Source organism: Apostichopus japonicus, chromosome 5, assembly GCF_037975245.1.
Source record: "Apostichopus japonicus isolate 1M-3 chromosome 5, ASM3797524v1, whole genome shotgun sequence".
Classification (NCBI taxonomy): domain Eukaryota; kingdom Metazoa; phylum Echinodermata; class Holothuroidea; order Aspidochirotida; family Stichopodidae; genus Apostichopus; species Apostichopus japonicus.
The window spans coordinates 19,924,156-19,943,921 of record NC_092565.1 but is presented as its reverse complement, the minus strand read 5'-3'; the positions used below and the strand labels follow the sequence as shown (position 1 = coordinate 19,943,921).

The following is a 19,766-nucleotide window of genomic DNA, read 5'->3' as shown; positions in this document are numbered from 1 at the left end:
CCAGAGTGAAGACCCTCCCCAGTGGTTTCTTCCCTTGACAGTATATGTAGAACAAGCTTTCAAATACTTTTATTTATTCTGGTATATTCTGTATTTATGTCTTGCAGATTGTTATATCACAGAACTAACTCTTCAAAAGTTCTTCTAAATCATCTTTAGATAAAGGATTATAAACACAAAAACTGTCAACAAGATCATTATTAGTGACCCAATTGCTCTAAAGGAATCAGTTTACTCCCTAGAGATCATAACAGTTTTGTCAAATTTGATCATAATCTTAGGACTAAAGGTGCAAACATCAATCTTTCGCAACAAGAATATTTCTCGACTCTTTTCAGCAGTAAATGACGGATTGCAATGCATGATTGAAAATATTTTTACCGTTCATAGAGTATTCCCCCCAATCGCTGCGCCCATTATCCTCTGCCAAGTAGACTTGGGTGGTGTACGGGAAGGGGTCTTTAACCCCCTTCTGAAAGAGCACGATGGTCCAGAAACCTGGCGTCAGGGGACCACAATTGACCGTGTTGATGAAACGTACCGTATCAGACTGAAGGAAAAGAAGAAAAGAATTGAAAAAAAAAACCCTGAAAGACGTTTGCATAGCAATGGAATACGATCAAAACAAACTCTGAATAGTTTTCAACATCCATCAGAAAAGGTAATCTTATAAAATGGAAGGTTAAATGTTGTAGGGTTAAAATGATAAATAGAACCATTGTTGACTTCAGTTGCAAGGTGGTCTGTTAGGGAGTGTCCGGATGCTGCACAAGCTCGAACGCATAAAGAATTAACCAAAACTTAGACAAAGGTTGTTCTAGTAAGTTCTTCATCGTCTACTTTTAATAGATGAGAGAATCTTATTACAGAGAGACTATTATTAAAACTAGCCATCAAATAACCAGAAATCAACATTTTGTACTTAAATTCAACACTCCCCATAATGAGTCATTCAGTACTTATCACTAAACCAAGTCAGCCTAGTGAGTCAAAGACTGAAGTTCACATAGATATTATAGTTTACAAAATACCTTGTTCAAGAAGCTGACGTTTTTAAATTTAACAGAAAAGGGTGCGGGTGGGGGGAGGGGGTAATTCTGATGGTTGAAGTTAATTGTTCAACAAAATTGGGAGGAAATTTTCTGCAGCTTCTGAGAATCTGAGAATTTTGTATTATGGGGAAGTTTGGAAATTTTGTCAAAATTTCGTGATTGCATCTGGCCACAGCAGACCTGTGATGCCATAATGGCAATTTAGCTCAAAAAATCTTTGCATTTCTTTTATAATGTACAAACCATTTTATCCCCTGTGGAAAATTATCTTCTTACAAACAAGTTTCAAATTGATGAAATTTGCAGTAGTTGAGAGCAATTACCAATATGAGCTCGATACTGATTAACCTGGTGATGAAATGATAACAGTACCCAACCTGAGCTTGTAGTCCTTAAAACTCCCCACCTCCCCTCCCCCATCACCCACAGCCAACTGGGCAAAGATTTTTAGAGTTCCATTGTTTATTCTATAGTGCTATTTACTGACTCACTTGTTGTACCGTAGGATGAGGTTTCTTGAAGGTGACTACTACCTCGAGGAAACACTTGACTTCTCCTACATCATTGATTAAGCTGGCGTTGAAGTGTACCGACGGATTGGTGGCTCCCTTTGGAAAGCGCACGAACGTGAAACTGTCTGGACTGCGATGATCAAAACTGTCATCTGAGATAGAAAACAGTCAAACGCAGTATGAAATGAGGGAACTTCATTTTACTTGGTAAATGGTAACATACCAATAGGAGAGAGTAACAAGGTAGTCGGTTGAACACATTAAATTGTAAAAGGTAGGGTATGAGGTCCCAGGATGCAGGGGGGTGAGTAGACTAGAGAAGGGGGGAGGAGGGGGAAGATCCTGGAGAGAAGGAAAAGGGAGGTGAGTTCAGAAAAGAGTGTGAGTGGATTAGGGAGAGGACTAATAGAATTTGCTTTAAACGAGAGAGTTAGAATGAGGAGATGGGGGGGGGGGATGACCATGGGCGAGAGGGAGATAGAGACAACAAGGTAAAGGGCAGAAGGGCAAGCTAAAGGAGGAGGTCAAACTTCAAAATCAGTTTGGAGTGTTTCCTTTGTTTAACTCTTAAGAGTCTAATTAAAACAGAAAAGAGAGAAAATTTGCTCACGTTAAATAAAGCTTGTTCGGCTTTGCATTCTCTACAGTTATTTAAATCATGACTATTCAGACCTTTTGTCTTGTTATTTACTGCCTGCTATGTGCTCTTTTGAGTGACAACAGTTTATACAGCAGTGAGTGAGATACTGAACTCTCCGTTACAAATATCACTCCCTTCTACCTGCATCTCAAAATCCCAAAATTACCTGTCATTCGGCTCACAAATGGAAAAAGATATTCAGAGAGAAATAGGCAACTTAGAAATGAAAGCAGTTTAACAATCATAATCTGTTGGATAAGGTAACCTTTGACATGTAAGAAATATTTCACTAAGTTTTTACATCCCTTCTTTTTTGCCCCCCTCCCTCACCTGGTAGGTTCTCAATCTCGTTACAGCCGTCCGCGCTGGCCATGTTGTCGTTGATGTTCACGTATGATACCATGTTCAGTTGCTTGCCCCCAGCAATTTCGTGCGGAAGAATGTTAACCTGTTTCACAGGGACTTTCCTGCGGAGTAAATCAACGGTTGATTCAACTTGAAGTTTTCAGGGGTTAAGATGTAAATTTTCCAATTAACAGGAAGCTTGTCTATATATAGTAAATTCAAATTATGTTTAATAGTATCGAGAATTTAAACATAGTAACGCTTAGAAGAGCAATCTTAAAAGCCAATTGTAAGTATGGACTTTGGGGATACCGCATTAAAGTTGGCTTAAATTATCTCTTAAATAGATCAAAATTTCTCATTCTCTTCAATTTTTTCGTTATCATTTGAACTAAGATTTGAACATTGAAGTGAAAGAGCTGTGTTGTTATGAAACTTGCAAGGCCAAACAGAATAACAAATTGATCAAAATCAACATACAAAAAAAGCAGCCTTTAACTGACCTGTCAGATGTCACATGAGTAGATATGTAAAGTGCTCGAAGATGTCCTCTACTGAAGCAATTTGTCCTGGATTGAGGGACCTGGAATGATAAAAGAAAAGAGATGAGATTAATAGCTAATTTTCATTTTTAGTAAAGTGGTTGTTCTGAAAAATCTGACGTAAAAATGGCTTAGTGATGCCTTGTTAACATTCACAAGAAAACAATTTTTATTTCAATTAAATATTAATTACTTTCGTTTTATCCATTTCTTATAAACAAATGCATGCCCACACATACCATAATCCATCTGCTCTAAGAGTTCTTTATTCTGAAATCGCCTCTGTCTATATCAGAGGGCTAAACTTTCACTCGATAGTTACTGCAACAGACCCTGACAAATATGTAAATGCGACATACAAATGAATAAAATACTCTTTAATGAAAGCGGGAATACTTACAAACGAGGCACGCAATACCCGTACGGAGCTTGTAGCATGTTCAAACTGTGAAATACGAAGGAATTCAAATAAATTGAAGGAATTCAAGAAAGACGATAAGAAACAACTTCTTTGAAGGTGAACTTTGCTCTTTTAAGCTCACAAAAGTAAAAATCATAAAGTATGTTTTTAATTACCTATGAGGGGGGGGGGCTAAGAAATAGAAATCTTTTTAGAAATTTTCAATTTTCAAATGTTCAAATTTTCAAAATTTCAAAACTAAAAGTATGTGAACCTTTGCTGGGCTGTGCTAAACTAAGACTATGTGCAGCACAGCTTACTGATCTTTCGTTGTACGGTCATAGTTTATTTGTTATTGTAGGAGATTTTTTCTTCTCTTCCTTCTTCCTCTCTCTCGTCTGAAAGAACAAGCTCTTCAATTCCAATATATGCTGAGATTCCTTCCCTTCTTGTTACTTTTTGCCAATTATTACTGACATTACTACATTAATGCTGCAAGGATCCCCGCTCAAGTATTAACAGACTAATTCGATCCTCACGGCCACTTCCCTCCTCCCTAAATACACAAAATTGTGATTGGTATTTTCTTGAACTTTGCTTGACTTTCGATATTAGGCACTTTATAAATTTTCTTGATTAATTGATTGATCGATTGAAATCAACACAATACCCAGTCCTAGAGCTCCATAATTTAAGCCGCTTGCTATTAAAAAATACCCGAAAAAAATCTACAAAAACGTTTACTGGCTAACTTCAAGTTCTCGCAGTTGGCATATTCCTGAATGACAACACACATCAGATACTGTTTTTAGGCTTTTGAGAGAAGTCCTATCCATATTTGCTGACAGTAAGCACCATATATTGCAAGGCTTATGTTAGGATGGATATCATGCCAATTCTTAGGCTGAAGATTGTTAGCTGACTTTAATCATGTGTTTAAGATCTTAATATCTACTTGCAGAAATTTTGTCATTGCCTTTTTCTTCCTTCTTTCTGAAAAACGGCAAGATCCATTACTATCTTGACAGTTAATTTCAAGGCGTGATACCACCAACCCTGATGTCATCTCTCCCCTTGTGTTAACTATATATTCTTTCAGGTTTCTGTCATTGTTTTGTTCAATTTCATTTCCAAATAAATCCTACATTAAGCAATATACTCCTGCATAATCAGTCTTTACTGGATTAACTGAATATAGCTAATGTTAAACATCTCAATGATGACATAATTTGACTGAATTGTTGGCAGTACCCTTCATATATTGACGTGATCAATCTTTAGAGATTAACATTTATTTTAACAAGCTGCTTTACAGCGAGGGAAGCCTTGAAAGCTGTTGCTGTTTGCTTTGACTAATCTCCTTGGCTGCATTGACTAATCACCTTAAGCTGCATTGACTAATCTCCTGAAGCTTGACAATACAATCAATTACAAGGACAATGTAGTTGAGTGATACATATAAACGTGCGTCATTCGTTGAAACAATATTTGAAGGTACGTTGGTGCGTCAGATAAACATGTGCGTGAGTTATAAGTTAAAAGCAAATTGGTCGGAGCAACTTCACCCTGACAGTGAGTTCAGGCTATGAAAATAACTGATAAAGTGTTGAGTAAAAAAAATAGACTGTTGCGAGTGCAGTGCCTAAAGGGTTCTAAAAATATGAATCGGTCATGAAGCACAGAGCTGTGTTCAATTTGCTTATATATCTAAACGGTACAAAAAAACTTGAAACTCACCAAAGAAAAATCAATCCAATATTTAATATCTCTGCTGAGTTGGTTCTTCGTAGTGTAGATTGGAAGACAACAAGGGTCAAGAGTCACTGGCTGAGGAAACACTCGGATCTTCAAAATGTCCTGTACTTCGGCTTCGTTCATCCAATTCTCTCCGTACTGTTCCTCCATGACTAGCTCTACAAGTTGCCTGTTAATGGAAGAAGAAGAAGAAGTAGAAAAAGAAGAAGAAGAAAAAGATTCAAATATGAAGATCAGCACATTCATACTGAAATAGTTTTAATTAAACATTTTAGTTAACATAATTTTTTGTTTTACTTTTTTGTTTTTTTACTTTTTAAATTTTTTTTAATATTTATTTTTTAATAGGTCAATATTGGATACTTTCTACCGAGGTTCATTTCTCTCATGAGGCTGTTTACTGTGCCGAGTTGTAGATTTTGAATAAGTCTTGTGATTTCTTACTCATACTTTGGTGGTGGCGGCAATCACATAGAGTAGCGGTCGGCATTTTACCATCATTTATTGTATCCTGTCCAAAAAGTCTTGTTCTCTCATAAAGTTAATGCATTAAATAATTTACAGTGTCTTAGGGAAACGTTTCAAATTTCTTTTTTAGTTTGGTGCAATTATGATGGACTTAATTAAAGTATAAACAAATGGAACCTAGTCTTTCCTTCAATAGTGTAACGAGGTACCGTCAGTTTGTAGAAAATAATCCAGCCAGAAGCATAGTATTAATAATTGAGTAGGGTTCATTCAAAGGATAGTCCAGGGACAAAGTTTCATGTTTTGACCATTGAAAAAATATATAGTCGAAGATTCCTGGTGAAATTTGCATCCAAATCCTATATTGAGTTTTTGAGATATGGATAACTGACATTGTTTACAGTTTGCACCAGGTGTGTGCCATACTATCAATTGCACACTGACAGCCAAATGTTTTACTTTTTACTATTTCACCTTTGACCTTTCAACTTTACCTCTTGTGGAGATGTAAACTCAAACAATATACTAATGACTGTAGAGTATTCATCATCCCGTTTTGGTACCAGGAAATTTTCTATGTTTTTCTGGTGGATATTTTTGGACACTCAGATCAGAGCACGCATCAAAGACATATTTAATCAACGACAAAACGGTCTTTCATAATTTGCTAGAATTACAAAGAAGAGGCTGAAACTGAAGTGAAGAAATTAGCTCCTTTCCAATCAATTGGATAAACGATCTTCGCCTCAAATGTATTTGATTAACTTTGTATCCTCGACAAGAAACAAAAAATGCCTTAGAAACTGAATCATAAATGACCTTGATTCCTACCGGTTAAATACAATTTTCATTTTGAGTTTGCTGATTACTACTGAAGTGGAAAGAAAAACGATCCATCTGAAAACTTCAGGGAGCAAAGAAGAAATTAAAAGGAGCATCACCTGGGAAGCGAGGTAACTTCAGTAAAGAACATGGTTCACTACTCAGTTTTAAATTTAAAAAATGTACATCTGCTTTTATGGAGACAGTAGATATTGAAATTTCTCTATGGAATTAATATAAGTTATCCATATTTTGATGGGAACGGGAGTTCTCAAATTTTTTTTCATTTTAAGGGTTGGAGCATTTTAAGGTAAGACACAACCAAAATTGATAGTTAAACAGTTTACAATCTATGTGACATATGTTCATGTTACATACAGAGAAGATAGCGACATTTGATAAATGGTTTCCACGGGGATGGAACCTGAGTTCTCAATAATGTTTTATGTTGTGGGGCAATTCTCTTTCTGCATTGAACACTGTTGCTAGCTGAATTTGGCCTGTGGGTAACCAGTTGAGAATCCCTGAGATAGAAACACCGGGATATCTAACTGTGACTCATGTCTCATCTACATAAAATAAAAGGCTTTTTTCATCCACTAATAACTATATCCACAAAATGGGGGGGGGGGGCAAAGTGACCTAATCCATCAAGCTACATTTGATGAAACCAAACACTTATTTATACTCTCATATATGCAGATATAGAATCGAACAAAGTCACAAAATGCAGAATTCTCTTCACTTTTTGTTAGACAATTCTCACCTTAGTTAGTTACAGTAATAAACAAGAATGCCATGAGGCTCAGTGATTCCTTGCCACATTTCATAAGAGAAGGTTCTGGTAATAATAAAGCAGTTCCACCCAACAAGTTCATCCAAGCTTTTGCTTGACAAAATTTACAAGTTTACAAGGTATTCAGACAATGTCCTCTGGTGACCTCAAACTATCTTGACCTCTATGAAAAACAATAGCATTCTTGCAATCACTACAGTGAATCCACCTACTGAGTTTGAAGTTCATTCAAGCTTTGCTTATGAAGTAATGGAGTTCACAAGGTGTTTATACTTTGACCTTTGGTGACCTTTTACCGCCACTGATAACAAAAGGGTTCGTTCTTCCACTCACTAAGATGCATGCACATACCAAGTAATTTATTAGTTAGAGAAATTTACAATTCAAGGCATCACACATATGCCTGCACACACACACACCATCACCATCTCATAGATTCATTTTACCCTTTGGCAATAAAAATACCATGAAACAGGAAATTTGCAGTTGATTCTTAGGTCAGGATTCATTAGTTCTGCTGATACACGGCGGCCAATCATTGTTAAGCACAGACATGATAATCCAACAGCATTTCCTAAGATCGTTATCACCCGACATAAAAATTGATGTAATCACTGACATCCTTCACAGGGGTATTTCCTGTTCCCTTCTGTTTCTCTCTCACCAGATATCGGTCACATCCTTCATAAACTCTAATGAAAGTACCTCATTGAGTTACATATGAATCCATTTACATGCTGGGTATTTGTTAAGTTGTAACCTCTATCAAAGTATATCGGTTACATCCTTCACAAACACTTTTCTGGTTAGCCCCGCCCACTCATTAATATTTATGAGATGGGAACCAAAAACAATATGGCACATCTATACACCTTGAGGCATCTAAGTACTAAGTATGACATTGACTCAAATTGTGGTTGTTGAGATATCGTGTTTCAAGCGGTTTTCCACGATTTCCCATCAAGCCCCCCCCACCCCCCCATCCACTCAAGAATACTAATGAGGTTAAAGTTGTTGCACAAAACACATGTAAATACTATGTACTAACATGCACCATACTACGTATGACCTAAATCAGACATATGGTTAAAGAGATATTGACATTTTAAGAATTTTACGTTAAGCCCCCCCCCCCCCCGACTCATTAATATGCATGATAGCACCACCACAAACAGTTAAGATCCATCTACTGACCCTGACCAACATGCATACCAAGTGTGACATCAATCACATTTTCCTTCTTGAGATACCATTTTTAAAAGCTAGGGCATTACAAACACACACCAACTTTGTCTGTTAATCATCCAATTGCTTATTACCAAATAAAGCAAAAACTAGGAAAATCAAGAGGCACCTTTGAAGACTAACAAACTCTCTTAGGTCGACGATATCAACCTTTGCCGACAGAATCTCTCTCTTTCATTAATGTTCATTTCTCTATTGGTTTCATTTGCCTGAATACTTTAACACTTTCTGCTTCGCATGAACTCAATTCTTGATTAAAAAGGCTCCTTTACAGACTAACCAACTCTCGTAGGTCGACGATATCAACCTTTGCCGACAGAATCTCTCTCTTTTATTAATGTTCATTTCTCTATTGGTTTCATTCGCCTGAATACTTTAACACTTTCTGCTTCGCATGTACTCAATTCTTGTTTAAAAAGGCTCCTTTAAAGACTAACCAACTCTCTTAGTTCGACAATATCAACCTTTGCTGACAGAATCTTTCTCTTTTATTAATGTTCATTTCTCTATTGGTTTCATTTGCCTGAATACTTTAACACTTTCTGCTTCGCATGAACTCAATTCTTGTTTAAAAAGGCTCCTTTAAAGACTAACCAACTGTCTTAGGTCGACGATATCAACCTTTGCCAGACAGATCTCTCTCTTTCATTAATGTTCATTTCTCTATTGGTTTCATTTGCCTGAATACTTTAACACTTTCTGCTTTGCATGAATTCAATTCTTGATTTACTTTCTTTAAGGAAACAATGCATGAGAACTCAAACTAGGACCAGAAGTATCATGTACTAGCAGAGTAACCAGAAAGCCAAATGGCTTAGTGATTTCTTGCCACATGTAGAGTATGAGAACATTTCCAGTTCTCTGTGCACGAATTGTTCGTATATACTTAATCAGCTGGATCCACATACCAAGTGTGAAGGCCATCCAAGTCTTTACTTTTGGAGCTAATATTGTGAAGTTTGAGTATTCAATGATCTTCGTATTCTTCGTATAAAGATCATCCGAGCTATATATATATTTCTTGGAGTCGTCATCTGTACAAGATTTTTTATACTTATATACTTATATATATTTTATATATAGATTTTATATACTTAATCAGCTGGATCCACATACCAAGTGTGAAGTTCATCCAAGACTTTAATTTTGAGCTAATATTGTGAAGTTTGAGTATTCAATGATCTTTGTATTCTTCGTATAAAGATCATCCGAGCAGTGGCGGAGCTAGGGGTGTTGGTCAGGGGGGACGAGAATGGTCTGTAGGGGCGCTTTCGACACTATCTCAGCTGAGCGCCACCACAGGTTGGCGCGGAGTGTACAGAATTTTTTTGAGTAAAGATACTCCCTAGATCGCCGGAAATGACCCTTTCTGGGCCTTGCTAATTTGATAAATAAAAAAAAAATTACCATTAAGATCGCCGTTAGAGCATTTTGTCAGAAAATTACACAAAACAAATGTGACAAATGTCAATACGTAGATGAGAGCGCAATAAAAAAGTCAATAATCGCGAATAAGTAAAGAGTGGTGAAAAGCTGAAAAGGGCGCCAGCAGTCCATTTGAGTCCGTCAGGGGGGGCATCCGCCCCCCCCCCCCTGACTGTATGGACGCTCCGCCACTGCATCCGAGCTATATATATATATATATTTCTTGGAGTTGTCATCTGTACAAGATTTTTTATACTTAAGACCTCTGCTGACCTTACATAACCTGTAGTACTTTTTGTACTTTGTCACTAAGGCAGATCCACATGCAAAAGTATGAAGTTCATTCAAAACTTTACTTTTGAAGATACAGTATTTACAAGGTTTTTGCATAGATTAGTTTTAACCTTTGGCAAGGAATAAAAACATAACAAGTGTAAACAAAAATACAGATAAAACGGTAGTGTTTGGTAAGAATTGGAGAAGATATGTTTTATCTGAAAGGTTAATGAATTCTACATATCTTAGAGGACTTTTGAGATCATGAGTAAAATTGGATGGAACCTTCAGATCTACCACATCCATCCTCCCTGAAAAAGATAAACAGCATTTTTTTTCCCTTCTTGTTTCACACAGTTCACACAAATGAAGTAAAAAGTAACCTTGCTTCCCCTTGCCCCATCCAAGGCAGCAACTTTATTTTACTTTCAAGGAATCATTTCTGATGAGGTTCATTTCATGGTCCTCCCATACACCCTCCCCATTCTCTCCTATCCTCCCCCCCCCTCCCCACATGACCTGAATCAACAAGACATCTGATCATCTTTCATTTTTGTGGTTTAATCTGTTTACCTTTGCATAGATGGCTTAATATAGTCTCTCAGTAGATCATCATAATAGCCTCCACTGGCAAGCTGTAGGGCAGTCAGCCTGGCTTTTTCCTCGGGGTCCCCGGTGTATTTTCTCGAAAAGAAGAAGTTGAGGGCCATCAGGTGCAGGTTGTTAGAATCTGCAGCTACAATTGTGCCTGGACCCTAAACAAAACAACAACAAAATACAACAACAAATAGACATTTGCTGATCTTAATTGATTTTATATTAAACATCATTAAAAGTGCCCTTTGATAAATTCATGGAAATGTAGAATGCATCTATGTATGCTGTTAGGGTGGTTCATGGGGGGGGGGGGGGAGGGGCTGAAGGAAGGGAATGGTAACTGGATGAAGAGTAGGAAATGGGAGTACAGAATAGGTGTGGTGGAATACTCAGGATGTGATGGGGTAGGGTACTAAGGATGGGTTGGGTAAGGTGACAAAGATGGGATGGAGAAGGCCAAAGTGGTAAGGCTAATGGAAATTTGTTTTGGATCATTTACAGCTTTGGATAATTTACATGTTTTGGATAATTTAATTATGTCACATTTTTCTCTACAACTGATATAAGGAGTGGATGGGTGGATAGAAAGGAGGTACCAATCCTCGGTGCAATCGATTGGTTGTCCTATGGTTGACTATCCATCCACTATCAAGCAGAAACTGTCAACATCATGTCTATCCATTATAACTCAAGTTGTAATACATTTGACCTTTGACATAGATTATATCTAGCCATATGATCAGATCTACCTGTTACACCTGAAACCAAAGAACTACTAGTTTGTAGAAATCTCTCCATCACTGGTGCAAAATATATCTTTTTCTCTATAACCCCTAGATGACCTGATAAGTCCATCAGGGTTTGGTTGGCTGTGCATGAGGAGGAAGAAATTTGATAAGGTTTAGTGGCAGAATTCCAATCTCATCTGTTGGCTTCTGTTTTACTGTGATAAGTTTTGCAAAAAGGTCAGGTTGCGTTCTTACTTGCCCACAGAAATCGATGTCGTCTGTGTGTCTGCAAAATCCTTTGTCATCTCGCCTGGCGAATGCTTTCAAATGATGCATGTTGTTATGGATGAATGTATTTCTGAAGAAAATAAAGAAGAACACCGATATAAGAATCGTAACCAAGATATCTAGTTCGACAAGGATATATTTCCTTTTGCCTATCAGTGACTACCTTATACATCAAAGGACGACAAATTTTTAGGCCTGCATTTAATTTGGATACGTTTTGGACAGTACTAATGTTGCTACGTTCTAACAGTAACAAGCCCAGTTGTATTTCTACATCACTTTTAATATTTGACAAACGACCCTTTTAACATTTGAGGCTTATCAATGAAAGTGGCTGGACTAGTTAGTCTAAGGCACGGATCATTTTGTCAGCTTCTAAAGAGCAACATGAGAACTCAATAGGTAAACAAGAAATCATGGTCGCCATTAACATATTTGTCAAGGATACACGGTATCCAAGCATTCTCTTGTTGTTTACATGAAGTTAAAAGACATATTTTTGGTTGAGTTTAATAGTATAAGTGATAAAACAATCAATTAACATTAACGCTTAAACCTTCACTGATGAGTTGACATCATCATCAATATAATCTTAAAGGAGTATTCCAAAGATTTAGCATATTTAAAAGCTGAACACCAGGATAGCCGTAGAAATATTACTGGCATTCAAAACCTTTCCGTTTTCTTCGACTATAACATATCGAGAGAAAGAAAACATTCTGCCTTCTTCAAGTCTTACCTAAATGGTGAGATTTTCATCATGGAGATAAAGAATGACTCGTCTGGAATAATGCAGGTCATAGAGTAGAATTGTAAGTAGTTCATCTTGTCTAGTCTCTCATTGGCATTTAAAACGTAATCAATGTATTTCCTGAAGAGAAGAAGAACAGACAGGTGATATTAACTTTGATATATATATACACATTTGGTCCTGAATTTCACAGATAATCATGTTAAACAATGAGCTACACATTGTAACATACAACAAGTTTGAACACTTATGTACGGCATTACGTTTGATAAACCTACTTTCCGTCCTCCGGTTCGGTTTCCTCTCTACGTAGCGTTGATAGAATCTAACTTTTAAAGTAGCAATCTATCCAACATTGAAATAACTGGTTAACGTTTCTCAACCGCAGACAAGTAAACCAGCATGATTACGGGTACCTAATATTGTACTTAATATTGTTGGGTACTGTGGCCTTTCATGTCACAGGGAACTTTACTACTAAACATCAACTAAAACCTTGTACTATCAACAAATGGTTTCTCTCTTTTGGTGAATTTTGTAAAATGAACCATGTCATTGCCTTCTTCACCGATAATTAAAAGAGAAACAGCAAAGATGTCATTTCTTAGAACTGTGGTCTATCAACTGAACCATCTATCCCTGGTTGCGATCCCTATTCAACCATTTCTTTTGCTTGGGAAGGGGAGGGGGGATGCGAGGGAGGGAGGTACCAGTTGGAAGCTGCAGTCCTAACATAACATAGAACACATCACTGTTGTACTCCTAAGGTCCGCTTGTTTGAATTACGTTTCATGCGACACTTTCTTCATTCTTTCTAACGTTATTTATTATTTCCCTGATTAGTTTTCCATTTATACTGAATTGTATATATATTTATATGGTTCATACAAACCTATTAAGTACAGCCCACTGTGATGCACTGTGCATATCTGACCATTCGGGTCTCTGTCCTCGTTTGGATATGTTGTAAACGTGGCCTCCGCAGCCGTACCACACGGTATAGTCCGTAGCCTTCCCGCTACGGTCGTTCCAATTACCGTTCTGACGCATGAAATTATAACCTGCCGAAGAAAAGAAAAATAATACATGAAACAAGTACAATCTTCTCTGTTTACATCTCAACACAAAAGAAAATATCCAGAGATGAATGACAAATTAAAAAAAATGAATACACAGGAAAAGAAGGGAACGAACACCAAATACATCTGGAAGTGATCATATTATAGAATGTTTTTTACACTCTGATCTTAGTTATGAACGACGCAAAGAAAATAAACAACTAGCCATCTTGGAGAATGACTTGGAACATTAATACATGTTGAAAGTTGACTGGCGTATGAAAGGGCATCTGTCAGATGACATGAATGTCAAAGAGAATGATAAGGGCATTCACATGGAGTTTAATTACATGGTCACAACGGGAGCACATTATCCCATTCAAACACAGACGGCGTTAACTAGTCATTATTGTGTAGAATAAATAATATTTGTTCAGTAAACTTTTTGGTCTCTCATGACACAGTAGTAGTACTCTTAACTGCAGATGACAGTCAGCAAGGATCGTTTACCCGAAGAACGAAAACGAATCAGTCGTATCAGGTTGCTAATCATGAGTAAGGGGGGGGGGGAAATGAACTGACCCCAATATCGGAGAAAACTTTTCTGAGCAATTGGGTTCAACAACTCTACATGGCCTATTTTTAAGAACTTCAGGGGGGGGGGGAGGGTGCCTGAAGGGATACTTAAGCAGTCCTACATTTTGTTTCTGTCAAGATCTCTTAACAACCACCACTTATCTCCAGACAATAACAAGGGACATTCTCTCTGTTCTTCCTCCCACACCGATTCAATCCCAACACAATCGTTAAGAGTCACTTTCAGATGTAAGGAGTTATTTATCCGCACTTGGGGAATATGAATTTTCTGATTTTTCAAATCCTCCCTCGCATTCGGCTCATCTTAAAAATTAGGAGCTGTTTGTTATTTCTTTCTCCAGTAATGATTGAAGAGGCAAAAATCTGCTTTCAACTAACCAGCATTCCCTACATCATGTGCAGGATACCGTTAATTGCCAACGTCCTGACACCAACGCAAATTACACAAGGGATAAATTGTGCATCCATGAACTAGCATACGGTATATCTGTACATATATATATATATATGTATATATATCTATATATGTATATATATATATATATATATATATATATATACAGATATATATATACAGATATATATATACATATATATGCATATATACTTGTTTTTGTATGTAACATCTTAGTACATGATAGCCTTGCAACATTATGAAAGTCTTAGTCACATATTTTATTAGACAAAAAAGAAAGAAATAAAAGCCATACAGCCGTAAGATGAAGGGGACCTACCACATATGATATTCATAGAAGCTTCATGTTGTTTACAAATCTTAACATATTGTGAGCGCTGTTGACTTTGATTGACCTTTGAACTGTACCTGATATTCTTTATATAAATTATATTCTTACACACATATAGATGTCATAGTTTCATCAATTGGCTAAAGCGAAGATCAAACTTTTTCAACTTTCACGCAGATAAAGCGCCAAGCAAAAATAATGTTCAATTCCTCATTACAAATGTACTATTTCTATGAACATTCATCACAGTTCACATAACATATGCAGTCATTTTCTCATATCTTAACATTTATAATGCGTATTCTGTTGTTGTTATTTTCTTTGTGGTTCGCATATGAATAATGTACATTTAGCATTAGTTTCACTCATGTTTTAACTAGACGTCACAATCCCACTCATAAACAGCTAAATCCAGTCCAGGGAACAAAGATGCTGGCCATTCTTTTCACACTATTTTCATGGAAGTCACCCAAAGGTATGAACACCAGACATATGAACTGATCCACCTTTCAACCCCCATTTTCCTTTACATTGAGACTGTGACCATTTGATCATGATGATGTTACCTCAAGTCATCCCTTTGATTGCCTGTGAGAAGTGCATCCCTTAAAGTAAAAAAAGGCTCTTTTATTTTGCAAATTAGATAAACACCTGCCTTATTGGTTTTTTAATAAAGAGAAGTAAAAAAATATCTTGAGTTACAATTTTTGGGAAATCATGTGTTCCATTCATTTCAGTTTCATAAAAGACCTTTCAGGATGCACCCAACATTTACCTTCTTGAACATCCCATCCCACCCCCCCTCCCTGCTTTGGAGTCATTTTAGTTATAAAAATTATTCATTTGTAATTCTGTCATCTCCATGTGTTTCAATGTCACCAAACATCGCTTGCTTATAAATATTTATGAGCGATGAACTTAGTCTGCTTTTAATATTAACATTAATGTCATATATAAAGCATGGTAAATATTCTTGGCACTACACCCATTTAGCCTGCTGTGCATACTGTGTGAGACTATACATGTTTCTCCCTTCTCAAGCAACAATTGTGAAAGTAAGAATAAGAACATTTTTTTTTTCACCAATGGAATTCTTTGGAGTTCCATAGCCCTGTGTGGGAGTACTCTCTCTCTAACACAAAAAGGCAGTGTGCTTTTGATAACAAGATTAGATCCGCAATCCCTGTGGACATTCTTCTTAAGTGACCTACATTCTCGCCGATCAGACCGCAAATCTAATCCATTTACTTCCCTTAGAAGCCACCTGAAGTATCGTTCTCTCAGGATCATCTATTTCTGACCGATTTGGAGCAACTGTTTTTCGGGAGATTCATTTCTTACGATTCATGTTTTTAGAAGGGATTTCTTACCAATTGTACTTAGTTGATCGAATCTGAGACAAGAGAGAATCAGACAATTCAATTGGATTAGCAGCAAAAGATGACTGCAGCATGCACGACGCACCAATGAAATTAAACGGTCAATGAAATCAAGGTTTTTATATACGTATGTGTGTGTACCTCTGTAAGCTGCTAGCATGGCACTGACGTCATCCACATCCCTCAATGGCAAGTCTGCCCCGCTTAAGTTGATAAGGAAATCCCAAATCCCCATCCGTAGCAACTCTTCATAACCCTGCAGAAAAGACAAAAACACCCAAAGAATCGTAAAATTTGTCATGTGGTTGAACAGATAGTGATTTTTGCTCGCAGTGGAGAATAAAATGCAATTTTCGTCCGTCAGTGACCGAGGAACGCATCACGATGACGTAAAACGGAGAACGAAAGAAAGAAAGAAAAACAAAAGGTGAAGAGAACAAATCAAGAGACATTAAGTTCATTTAAATGTAGGAAATTAACAGAGATTAGAGGGAGCAATTTATTGTTCCAGATAAATCACTGTTAGAGACAAATTTGTGAAGCTGTTGAACTGGTTAGATCTAACTGTAAATCTTCTACATATAGTCTCTTTGTTTTCGCTGTTCTTTGTTCTATCAAGGCGAGGGTTACAGTTTGTGTATCATATGCATTCCTTGCTTCACTGGAATAGCTCAAAAAGTTGTAAAAAAAACTATATGTTACAAGAAAAAACTTCAAAGTTTACTTTTGGAAGCACTTCAACAGCTTGTGGGGAGTTCTGTATCTGATGTAGTCAGAGCGAAAAAAATAACCACCGAAAGAAACTGTTGGCAACTGGTTCATAAAGATTCATATCTGAGCATATCAGACAAATTAACATTATAAAACTCACAGATTGTAAGTGCTGACAAAGTTACCAATTTGTACAAACCAGTTGGGAAAGACAAGGAAGTGCGATAGTAGTGAGGAAATAGGTAAGAGGACAAAGAGAGAGAGAAAATAGTACAATCTTGGTGGAAGCTGAATACAACCAGTACTGAAATATAACCAGCAGGCTGTGTTAATACCATGTCTTGATAATAACTGTAGGAGCACCCACATCCAAATTTATGTAATAGACCCTTCAAGTTTGTTGTCATGATCCCCTCCCTCCTACTTTGCCAAGCCTCCCCCTCCCCTCCCCCCACCCCCCCCGCCAAGATAAAACTGAAACTTGTCTTAACACTATATTCTTCAATTGTTCCCAGAATTATCCAGATGTAAACATTTCTCCTGCCTCCCATTTGTTGTGTCTATGTTTTGCTCTATTCATTTGTCCAGTTTCTGTCGGTCCATCTAGTTCATTCTAGGCACGGTAGAATGAGGTGCTAAGGTTGTGGGGAGACAGGTAAGCAAGGAACGAAGTAAATCTCTTAATGTGTCCTTAGTTTGTTTTCATTTCAGTTAGCCTCTGAGGAAGATCCTTCTACTGTAGGATCAAAACCTCAGGCCCTCTAACTGTAACATATTTATTTACACAGGCTTTTGCAGTAGATAAGCAGTTTGATTTACTTTACACAGGCTTTAAGCAGTTGATAAGCAGTTTGATCACAGTTTGTGGTTCTCTCTCCACCTCTCTCTCTCTCTCTTTGGTACACATTTATCGACAATTTGTTTAACGATGAGAACCATTCATTTTGCGGCAAAGACATGACTTTTGCAACATTTCCCAATTATCAACCTGACAAAATAAACCAATTTAATTGAAGAATTGTGAGACTACCTTATTATGGATGAGACTCCTAGTTTCTCGATAAATCATTCATGACATATATGACAACAGGTCTTACAAGAAGAAAAATGTGGTTTGGATGCCTGAATTGGGAATTCCAAGAACTCTTCCCACACAGTTGCAGTGATTAAAAAGGAAAACTTAAAATGCCCCAAGAGGACTCTTGTAATTTCTTATTTGTATGCTTGATTGAAGAATAATAGGGAGGAACATGACGTGGAATTATTTAGAAGAAATACATTTACAGTAGCTTAGGTTATTGAGCTACCCCCCCCCCCCCCCAGCTATGCATTTTATCACTTGAACTCCTCTAGCTATCCAATAATAAATCACAATTAAGATAGGAAAACTTTTTTTTCTTCAATCGATGAGTGTTCAGATACGCAGAGGATATCGCAATACAGGCATTTTCCTTATTGCAGACATTCCAACTAACTCTCCAGATGACAGTTCAACGATGTAAACAGAGTAGAAACACAGAGTAGAAACACAGAGTAGAAACACATAGTAGAAACACATAGTACAGATACAGAGTACAGATACAGAGTACAAAGATAGAATACAAACATAGAGTACAAACATAGCATGCAAACATAGAATACAAACACAGAGTACAAACACAGAGTACCAACATAGCGTACAAACACAGAGTACAAGAGACATTTCCTGGCTTTCGGTACTCAACATCGATACACTATTGCACTTACCTGTCTCCTCACGAGCAAATTTTTCTTAAAATTTAAGACTATCTAAAAATCTAATGTCTCGGTCTTAGCAAGAAAAGGAGGATGGGGAATTGCCCATACCCCCATGCTATTTATTTATATTTAACAACTAAATCTCAAAGACGATTTCTTTCTTCAATTTTAAATTAACTATGCCAACCATCTCCATTTGATTTACAAAGATTTTCTTCCAGAGACCAAAATAGTGAAACGTTAGTGTACAATGTGACTGATTTTTGAAATTTCTATTGGATTTAGGGAAAAGATAAACCCATGATTCATGATGTGACACACTAAGAATCATGTCAAATATTTCTCATTTTACCAAGCTAACTAACTTTAAAAAATAAAAAATAAATTAAAATTATTTCTTTAAATCTCCGTTTGGACCATGGTCGGTCCATTAGGTCAGAAGACACCGTTATTATATTAATTTTGCTTTAAATCCTTGATACAATATTCAATCTTGTTGGAACTGAGTGAATGAGATGGGCATATATGTGAGTAATACTACCACACCATCTGTACAGTTACTTCCCAGGTCTATAATAGGCTATCTTGAGTTTTTCTAAAGTGCATACAGAAATCTTGATGAAATGTAAGCTCATATACAAATTCGCTTGCTTATGGTAAAGATGCTGGAGAGTCTCTTGTGTTTACCCTCCACCCTTTATGTCTGATCCCATTTGTAAACACATGATTTCTCCTTGTTGACATTCCTGTTTCTGTTAACCTGACAGACCATTGTGCCTTCAGAAATACACCCCTAAAAGAAACTGACATACCCAACAGTTCAGGTAGACTTTCATCTAGCGTTATGTTACCTACTGAAGATTATTTATAACCGAAAAGAAAAAAAAACACTGTAA

General features: G+C 36.9%; 1 protein-coding gene across 1 annotated transcript in view; it reads right to left on the bottom strand.

Moving 5' to 3' along the window:
• LOC139967968 (uncharacterized) overlaps positions 1 to 19,766 on the bottom strand; it is a 110,742-nt gene that overhangs the window by 9,242 nt on the left and 81,734 nt on the right. Inside the window, exons 9-19 of the mRNA XM_071972217.1 lie at positions 16,564 to 16,678; positions 13,535 to 13,703; positions 12,631 to 12,762; positions 11,859 to 11,961; positions 10,852 to 11,033; positions 5,229 to 5,415; positions 3,492 to 3,536; positions 3,053 to 3,132; positions 2,535 to 2,671; positions 1,544 to 1,716; positions 382 to 550 (exon numbers count right to left, since the gene is read on the bottom strand). Coding sequence (XP_071828318.1) covers positions 382 to 550; positions 1,544 to 1,716; positions 2,535 to 2,671; positions 3,053 to 3,132; positions 3,492 to 3,536; positions 5,229 to 5,415; positions 10,852 to 11,033; positions 11,859 to 11,961; positions 12,631 to 12,762; positions 13,535 to 13,703; positions 16,564 to 16,678 — 1,492 coding nt within the window. The remainder of the gene's footprint in view (positions 1 to 381; positions 551 to 1,543; positions 1,717 to 2,534; positions 2,672 to 3,052; positions 3,133 to 3,491; positions 3,537 to 5,228; positions 5,416 to 10,851; positions 11,034 to 11,858; positions 11,962 to 12,630; positions 12,763 to 13,534; positions 13,704 to 16,563; positions 16,679 to 19,766) is intronic.